The sequence below is a fragment of the Chamaea fasciata genome, unplaced genomic scaffold, assembly GCF_029207755.1.
Source record: "Chamaea fasciata isolate MVZ Bird 193981 ecotype frontalis unplaced genomic scaffold, bChaFas1.0.hap1 SCAF_19, whole genome shotgun sequence".
Lineage (NCBI taxonomy): Eukaryota > Metazoa > Chordata > Aves > Passeriformes > Sylviidae > Chamaea > Chamaea fasciata.
In genome coordinates this window covers 8,152,918-8,162,464 of record NW_027094104.1, presented here as the reverse complement: position 1 = coordinate 8,162,464, position 9,547 = coordinate 8,152,918, and the positions used below count along the sequence as shown (strand labels likewise).

At 54.4% G+C, this 9,547-nt stretch overlaps 1 protein-coding gene across 1 annotated transcript in view; it reads right to left on the bottom strand.

Annotated features, from left to right (window-relative positions):
- Window positions 1–1,276: 1,276 nt before the first annotated feature.
- MGAT5B (alpha-1,6-mannosylglycoprotein 6-beta-N-acetylglucosaminyltransferase B) overlaps window positions 1,277–9,547 on the bottom strand; it is a 67,688-nt gene continuing 59,417 nt past the window's right edge. The window contains exons 15-17 of the mRNA XM_066200589.1: window positions 3,650–3,724; window positions 2,944–3,218; window positions 1,277–1,898 (exon numbers count right to left, since the gene is read on the bottom strand). Coding sequence (XP_066056686.1) covers window positions 1,700–1,898; window positions 2,944–3,218; window positions 3,650–3,724 — 549 coding nt within the window. The 3' untranslated portion in view covers window positions 1,277–1,699. The remainder of the gene's footprint in view (window positions 1,899–2,943; window positions 3,219–3,649; window positions 3,725–9,547) is intronic.

The following is a 9,547-nucleotide window of genomic DNA, read 5'->3' as shown; positions in this document are numbered from 1 at the left end:
ACAAAAATTACTTAATCAATCCTTCCCCTGGGCTGGCGTCACAGGCAGGATGGAGGCTGCCCACGCAGTTTGGAGCTGAAGATGATAAATTGCTCTGGGATAATGGCAGCGTCTCCAGCTCATCCAGGGCAGGATGTGGCCAGGCTCACACGGGGGGTGCCCAGGGGACACGGCACCCTGCGGTGACACGGCAGGGATGTGGTGAGGGCCAGCTGAACTGCAGCACAGCTGAAGGAATGGGAGTTTCTCCCAAAAGCTGGCACGGGGAGGACAGGCTGGAGGTGCCAGGGGGGTGGTGGCACGGCTCCAGGGAGTGGCTGGGTCACAGGGCAGACAGACCTCATGCTCTCATCCTGCCACTGCTCTCCATCAGTCACTGTGAGCCAGAGGGGACAATTCTGCCAGGGATCCTGCAGTGACAGTGCCAGTTCAGGCTGCCGCCTCAGCAGCCGGGCCAGGAGCAATTCCATTCAGGGAAGGGCTGGCAAGGAGTTTCCAGCCCCTGATTTTCCAGCCACACCTTTTATGGCATGCAGGAATCTCCCCATTCTACCTTGCAAACAGCAGCAGGGCTGAGCACCAACCTTACAGCAACACCTTGCCCTGCTGAACAACCCTACAAAAACAAACCAGGTGACCCCAGCCAGCACCAGCCCAGCCAGGGGACGTGCCAGGAGGGGAAACATTGGCAGCAGGGGGAAAAGCACCCCCAAAGCAAGAGGAACAGCACTAAGGAAAGCTGAAGAAGCAGAGTTCTCTGGAAGATGGTTGCTTGGAGCTCACCTCTTGCTGTGCTGGCAACATCTGGGGCACACAGAGTCAGGATGTTGCTCTTCAGCTGCTGTGCCCTCGGTCAGTGCCCACCAGGAATTCCTTTCGGGGTCTGCAGCACATCCTCCCCTCTGCCCACTCACCTGAATCCCGAGCAGCCCCTGTGCCCTCACCACCACCTCCAGCCATCCCTGGGGAGGATGTTCAGCTCCCTGCACGGCCCAGCAGGGTGAAGAGCAGCCTGGAGGCCGGGGGGATCACTTTGGGCCCCTCTGCCCTGCCCAGGGACCAGCAGCTTCCCCAGGAGCCCACCCCAGCCCCATCCCACCCTTCACTGTCCAGCCCACACTGGCTCTTCCTGGGGGCTCCAGGGGTGCAGGCCCCAATGTGTCCATCTTATCCCAGCCACTCTCCTTGTGCTTTGTCCTCCCACATCCACAACAGCCACCAGCATCACCCCTGTCCCCTCAAATGCACCTCTGCCCAAGAACTCCCACAGAAGGGCTGGGTGTGGATTTCCCTTTAATTTACCACTTGTCAGGGGGAGGGTTAAAAAAAAAATCAATAAATAAAACAACTTGGGATGCTTGAAGAAGATGAGAACCCTGAAACTGCAGTCTGCTGGTGGCTTGTCCCATTGCCAGAGGAGGGGAAGGGTGTCCCCAGCCCCTCTCTCCCCACCACCCCATCCCAGCGCCACCCGGTCTGTCCAGGTGGGTTCGGATGCGGTCGGACGACGCTCCTCGGGAAGAAAATGACTCCAAAGTTCAGGACATGGTCATTCACAGCTGGCTGGGTGGATGAAACAACCCCCAGAGTCCGACAGCCGCGGCTCACCCGCCGGGAGGGAGCTGTCCCAGCTGCTGGGCTGCCGCAGAGCTCGGAGGAAAAGCCACCCGGTGTCACCACGGCGGCGGGGACGCCCCGGTCACAAGCAGTCCCTGCACAAAGCCACCTGTCCTGGGCGGAAATCGCGGCAGGGGCAGAGGCGCCGGTACTTGGGGTTGTAGCCGGCGCAGCTGAAGAGCAGCGGCTCCTTCTGGAGGTAGCACTCGCGGACGTTCTCGGCCACCGCGGGGTACAGGTGGTTCATCTCGTACTCGGTGCTGTCGCAGGCGATGCTGAGCCTGGGGGACAAGGAAAGGTGGTCAGGACAGGTGAGCGGCTTCCTGGGTGGGGCAGATCTTTGCTGATCTGTGCTCACCACCCCTCGGCTACACGCGAGTGAGTGCTTGTCTCCAGCCCAACGCGCCACGCAGGAAAGGGAGACCCTGGCAACTCAACCCTGCAGTCCAGAGGTTGCCCCAATCCACAGGTGGCTCAGAATCACCCACAAAATCCCACATAAATCTTAGGAGTTGGACTCATTGATCCTCCCTTCCAGCTCATGATGGCTCTCTTACAGCCCCTTGCTGACCAACAGCTCTGCCCACTCTCCATGCACACCTCCTACTGCAGATGACATTCCCTGGAAGGGACAAGTGATCAATGAATGCCCACATGCTCCCTGTTAGCTGGAATTAGCCAGAAAAACTGGGGTGGGCATCAGCAAAAGCCCCGAGGAGCAGCAGAAATGCCCAGTGTGGATTTCAACACCCCTCCTCGCCCAGACGGAACAGCAGCACCGGCATTGCCCTCCCACCAACCCTTCCCAGCTGACGAGTCCCTGAGTTAGCTCATTTTAAGGTCTGGAGGAGGATGTGCAGGGGGGGAAAAGAGCGAAAGCCAGGCCCCAGCTCTAATTTATCATATAAAAATGTCAGCGGGACGCGCGGCGCCTGCCTGACCAGCGTGACAGCACCGGCAACGCTCACATTTTAATTGCCCAGAGAGCAGCACAGAGCCCGGTGGCAGATTTATTCTCTATTAAAACTTCACCGCTGTGTGTTCAAAATGCAGTTTTATTGAGAGAGACATTAAAAAGGAGAGGAAGGGAGAGAGCAGGCGGGAGGTGGCGAGGAATGGGGTTGGGAAGAGGCAGAACCATGCTTGGAAACGCTGTTGTTGCCTGCTGAAGAGTGAAGCCGAGCCCTGCCTTGGGCATGAAGGCTCATCACTGGGTTTTTGGGAGCGGGGAGCATGAGGAAAATGGGTGCAGGGGATAGAGGGAGCAAAGGGAACACGGTGTGGCTGGTGGCCCCCCACAAGCTCCCTGAGAAGGCCCCAACTCACTGGAGAAACACCTCCTCCTTGTTGAGGAACCTGAAGAAGGTGGGCTCGCAGACCAGGCCGTGCCGCCGGCACGTCTCCGTGCACGTGTGCTGGGGCTCCGACACCCACACCTGCAGCGAGGCCACCGGGGGCCACGCCTGGGGGGCCCGCCCGGCGCTGGGGGACCACACCAGGTGCGTGGAGTTGGGGGACAGGGCCAGTGGGCTCGGAGCGCTTTGCATAGCAGGACTCTTGGTCTTGGGAGATGGAGGAAGAGATGGTGCGGCGCAGAAATCCTGGTGGCAGAGAAGGTAAAGGGTCAGTGCCCTGAGAGGTTAACAGTGGGGAAGGGAGGCCGCTGGTGGGACAGGAGGACGCTTGGGATGACGAATTTGCTCGTCAGGTTGAGGTCGCCTGCATGCATAGATGACATCTCCTGCTGTGGGGGACGAACTTTTTCTCACCTCTTCTTCTCCCAGTGCTGCCTTATTCTGTGCAGCAGAAAGGCCCTGACCCAGGCCCAGCACCCCCAGGCGTCCTCCACCAACCCCCAGCACCTCTGGCCCATGACAAACCTCCCCCAGCCCCATCCCCTGGTGCTCTCTGCAATCAGAGCACTGGTTGCACAACACCCATGGGAGAACAGGGATGCTCCCCAGGGAGAAGAGGGAAAGTTGGCCACGAGGACAGAGATAGTTCCCCAGGGAGGACAGCGATTCTCCCCAACCTGGTGCTGAATGTAGGCGTGGATCCGCTCCAGCATCCCCTCGCAGGTGTACTCGTAAGGCAGGTAAGGGTCCACCTGTGAAGGGCAAGAGCAGAGCACAGGCAGCAGGTGGGGACGGCCTTGTCCTGCCCCTGAGACAGCAGAACCCTGGGCATGGCTCTCCCACCCACCAAAGCCCACGACTCGTGTCTGTCCACCAGAGCAAGCAGGGAAGAATCCTAGGGCTGGAGAAACCTCACAAGCCATAAAGTGATAAAGACAGAGGAGGACTTTGGGTTCAACCTATTAGCAAAAATGAAATCACCCTGTTCCACTTTAGTCTCCCTTTTCTCCACTTCTAGTAAGTTATAAAATCAAATCAGTTTTCATCCAATAGGTCACTTTATGCTAAAGCATGAACTATTCCAGCCCTAGAAATGCTCTGCAGCTGTGGGCAAGAGAGGAGCAATCTTAGAACACAGGGGAAGGGGTAGACCTGGAAAAGATGCCAAGCTAATCTAGAGCAAGAGCATCTCGGTGCTGCCCCAGGTCTGGTCTGGCACCCTCTGTTCCCCTGACCTCAGCACACCCCTGAACTCAGAGAGGAAGGTCCATGCTCAGACCCACAAAACTGGCCAGGAAAGGGCAGGGCTGGGAGCAGCTGTGCACAATCCAGGGAAAAACATCTCCCTTTTCCCACTGCCATGCCACCGAGGGTTTGCTGCCCAGCGCAGGTGGCTGTGATGGGGTGGAAGGGGTTGTCTCTGCCAGTCCCAGGGGCTTGGTGGTCCCTGCTGGCACTGGCTGGGATGGGGCAGGGAGGCAGGAGCTGGGTGGGCACTGGGATGGAGCAAACACCGGTGCCCACATGGACGTCAGTGCTGTCCCTGCACCTCCACGTCCAGGACTGCTATTTATAGAGTCAGCAGTGTCCAAACCGTGGGATATTTTCAGTGTGGGTTACAAAATGCTCCTGGTCTCCAGGAGACTCTGCCTGCCCTCCCTGTTCTGGGAGCCACCTCAGGTCCTGGCAGGGCAAACTCCCTCCTCTGCACGGTGGCTCAGCAGTGTCCCCACATGGGCTTGTCCCTGGCAGTGTGGTGGCACAGGTTCCAGGGCAGGCAGGAACAGCCAGGGACAGCCTGGAACAGGCAGCCAGGCTCCCTGCCCTCAGCAGGATCAGTGCCTGACCATTGCCCCCAGGTCTGTAGTAATTTTCCCCAGGGGAAGAGCACTGTGACTGATTCCTCCCTCCCCTCTGGAATAAATTATTTTTAAGGAACTTCCTGCCCTGAGAAGACATATTATTTTCCCAGAGAGGGGTTACATGAGGTGCAAGAGGTTGGCGCATGGAAGGGGCCAGTCCTGGGACCTCCTTCTCCCTTGTGTATCTCTGCCGAGCTTTATTCAAAAGGATTATAAGCAAAACCACCCGAAGATAATTAATCCAGAAAACACTGCTGCTTTTCTGAGCTCTGCACCTCCAAAATAGCTATTTCCTTTTGAAGTACCTGTCAAAACCAAGCTCAAAGGCTCAGTCTGCTGAGAACCCTCTAAGCATCTCCCTGCCATAAATATCCCACCTGAGATCTCAGCCAGGCTGGAAATCACAGCTGCTTCATCTAATTACAGATGTGCACGCTAATCAGGGCTGACACAGTGACAGGCACCAATCCTGCCTCTGAATTCCTGATGGGCTCTCAGTTAACTGGGGCAGAGTCCTCTCAAAGCAAAACTGCCTGTCTCGGTTTCAGAGCCAGGCTGGGGCTGCCTGGCACCAGTTTGGAGGAGACAAACGACCCCTTGCTCAGCATCACCGGTGCTCAGTGTCATCTCACCACTGCTTTCCTGGGGGGTTTTCCCAGGACCCCCTTTTGCCAGGCATAATTCCAGAAACACCTTGATCCCCCAAAACGCTGCAGCACATGACACAGACCCTCCTTGTGCCTGCACACGTACCCAGAGGTGATGCTCCAGGTGCAAGCCCACCTCTCCAGGCTCCCAGGGGCCCTGTGGGATCCCTGGGCATCAGGAGTGGGCTGGAGCCCACTGCAGCCCCTGCTCCTCCAGCCCCTCTCCCTCTCAGGGGGTCCCCCAAAGGCTCTCACTTCCCTCTCCAGGTTTTGTTGGGATTCAGCTCGTGCACTCAGGACTGAGAAAATGCCAATTTCGAGAAGATAATTGTTTAATTAAAATCTGACAGGCTCGGCCTCTTCTCAACAGCCACGTTGTTAATGGCACTCCTCACATCCGGAGCTCAGGATGTCCCCAGAGCCCTGGGAGGGAGGGGGAGGAGGAAGGGGATTCTGAGGTGGGGATCACTGCATCCCACTGCAGAATGGCATGGGAGGGAACGGAAGGGTTGGTAAGATGGACTTTGCCATCCTTTCCTCAGGTGGGGAGCACAGAGGCAGAGCTCCCCAGCCCCAGTGCTCTCTCCGTCAGCCAAGCAGGGAGTCACTGGTGTCCCATGGGGATGCCACCACGAGAGGCCTGGGTTTAGAGCCTCCAGCTGGAAGGGAGTGTGAAGTGTCCTTCATTCAAAAGGAAAAGAAAGCGGGGCGGAAAAATATCTGCACGTCATCAGACAAATAAGTAGAAAAATAATGCAATTCTGTGCTGGCACGTAACAGCAGGCTGGAACATTTTAACCAGCTATTTTCACTGTGATGTTTAATGTGCCGCTCTTTCAGGCATAGTCTGAAATGTATAATTTTCCATTATAGTCCTGTATGTTTGACTTTAATATAATGAAGCCTTCTCCCTTCACTACACCAGAATATTGGGTCTATTAAATTGCGTGTGTGAGGACTGGTTTTGACAACGGGAAAAGCTGAAGGCCCAGAAAATGGTGGTGCTTGCAAACCTCTCTCTTCATCCAGCCTCTAAGCCCGGATAAAAGATGGAATCCATCACTGGGACAAGCCTCCAGCATCACCTTTCCCAGGGGGACACCACTTTTCCCTCTGCCCCCTGTCCCTGCGCTGAGATTTGATCTCTGGGATAGAGGGGTTTGGTGCTTCCCTGGTTTTGATTTTCCCTATAAATAGGCCAGGGATGCAAACCATCAGGGAAACCCAGAACTGCTCCAAGTGAGATGAATGTCAGAGACACAGCCTGCCAAAAACCTTGCCCAGCAGCTGGAGGGTGACCTGGAACGAGTGTCACCTCCGAAAGGATGAGAGAGGGCAGCACAAGGGCTGTTCTTGGGGGAAAAAAGACCACAGATTGCAAACCCAAGCCACATCCCAGGCATGATTCAGCTCTGCCTCCAGAAGGAAGAAGTTTCTTTCAGGCAGAACTAGGTTGGGAGGGATGCCTGCTGCATCCCAACTGCTCTGCTTGCACAAAGCCAGCAGCCAGCTCTGTGCCTGGGGAGCGCTGCCAGCCCAGCAGGGGCTGTGGGATGGCACAGCCTGCCCCGAGCTGCAGCCCTGGGTGTCAGCAGGAGAAACTGGGGTGCTGCAGTGACACTAAAATATTGCTGAGAATCAGCAAATCCCCCTCCGACCAAAGCAGGGCAAGCTTGTTGTCAGCTCAGCCACACCAGGATTACTGCCAGGTTCATGAACCAGCTCCCAGATTCCCAGACAGGCTCCCAGCATTCTTGGTCCCCAGCACAGCTTCCACCTGATGGCAGAGCCAGGTTTCCCACAAGATCCCCTATCCTCAAAAATGTCTTACCGAGTTCTGGCCTAGAAGATGCAAAACATCTGTGGGATATGTAATTTTTCGGTCATAGGACAACAAAAAAAAAAATCCCTAAATACAATCAATTTCAGGACAGTTTTCAATTTCCAATGTTTTCCTCCCGTCAGGGAGGGGGAAAATGTTGTGTTTCAGGTTCAATCTGTCTGAGTTGGTGAAGCAAAGGGAAATGCATCATTTCAGATCCAGCATTCCTTTCAATAAATTGGCAGGGTATTTCCAAACAAAGGCAGGCAGATGGGAAACAAAACCGTAGTATTTCATTCCAGTAATTTTGAAATGAAATGTTTTGACAGGAAAAAAAAATAAATTGATGGTGGTTATTCTGAAACACAGACAAATTTATTAGATATTCCAATAACAGAACAGCCCATTTTTGCCTTCACGGGGGAAAAAAAGGAGTCAGTAAAATAATTTCTCCAAACTCCAGTTACTGGCTGGGAACAGGAACACTAAATTGCCCAGCTACCATCCTTCTGCAGCTCCTCCTGCTAATGCCCTTGTTTTCAATTCCTGCTGTAACAAACAGTATTTTAAAGACAAGACACCCATGGACTCCTGGAGCTAAAGCCCATAATAAGGCTTTTAAACCTGTAAGGTAGGTCAATTTTTAGGCTTAATTGCCTTGACAGCATCTCTAATAAAGCAGACCTTTCTGTTTAAAAGATAAAAAGGCGTGTGGGGGGGAAAAGAGGCTGCTGTAAGTTATTCACACTCACTCCCTGCTCTGCTCTGCGAGGATTTGTACAATGTCTCCAAAACCCCAGAGAGGTGAGTTGTGGATTAACTCCTTGGTGGGAAGGAATCCCTCCTCTCCAGAGCCACCTCCTGTCACAGTGCAAATGAGGCCTCAGTGACTGGAGTTGTTAATTTGAGGCAAATTTAGGACTTCCAGCAGCTAAGGGTAATTCCAGAGGCTGGGATGCTTTGTGGGAGGGCACCGCAGAGTGGGGTCCTGATCCCAGAGTGGGGATGAGGAGAAGAGCTGAGACAGGAGCTTGGTTTGGGGGTTTTGCCCAGACCTTTTGCAGGGATGGGCACAGCAGCAGCACAGTCCAGTCAGTGCCCAGTTCTGGACACCAGCTCCTCCTGCCCAGTGCCTATCATACCACCAAACCCCATCCCTAAAATCCTTTTTAGTTCTTTAATTTTTAACCAGACCATTAAGCACCTAAATGACCTGGTGCACATCCAGTCAACCACTGCAGCAACACAACACACCTGCCCAGGAACCAGCACAGCCCTTTCCTCCATCTCAATCTCACCATTCTTTAATTATTTTAACAGCACAGCAGCACCAGGCTTCACTATTTTCTTTCTTCTCTTCTGGAAAAAAAACTGAAAAAATTCCTTCTCTCCCCCAGAACAGCTCCCAGCATTCCGCCCACAGCAATTCCTTCACTTCAGGGCTGTCTCCAGCCCAGATGGTGGAGGGTCAAGCTCTGACAGCTGGCCTGGCAGCGCAGCAGCAGCAGGGATGTCATTATTTTTAATTTAATTCCAATCGAGATACGGGAATGAATGTGCAAAACAACAACTGTTTTCCTAAGTCGGGTTTGATCAGTCTTTACAAACTCACAGAGAAAATGAGCGTGAGGTGAAGAGCTGCAGTAATCACCCTCGAGGAGGTGAGACACAGGGTGATGGCATGGCCACAGTTACCTGAATCAGGTCCCAGATTGCCACAGGCACCCACCTCTGCAGCTTCTGATGCAGGGAAAAGCAAGGATGAGCCTTCTCTGACCAGCATCACACCTGTGCCCCCCAAATCCCACCCAACACCGTGAGCCCTGAGCCCGGGTTCCTCGGCACATCCCTGTCCCCGAGAGAGGAGGGCTCATCCCAGGTGAAGCAAATTGCCAGCAAAATGGCCATCAGCACTTTCCTCCCCTCCAGGAAAATTGACTTTAATAATTTGGACAACTTGAAAGGCTTCTGCCACAGGGTGGGAGGTAAATATTAATGAGGGAGCATTTCCAGAGTGGGCACAGCAGGAGTGCTGCCTTCCCTGGGGTTCTCCCCTTTCCTTACATCCCTCACAGAGGCAACTCCTGAAGTTATTCCCATCGATTTGCTCCATCCAAAGGTAATGATCAGTGAAACGGGGGAAAGGCAGATGCAGAGGGCTGCGGCTCTCTGCGTTTATCTTTGTTATCACACCAGCTCCCAGAACTGCTCTACACCTCCAGCAACCTCATCCTCCTGCTCCCA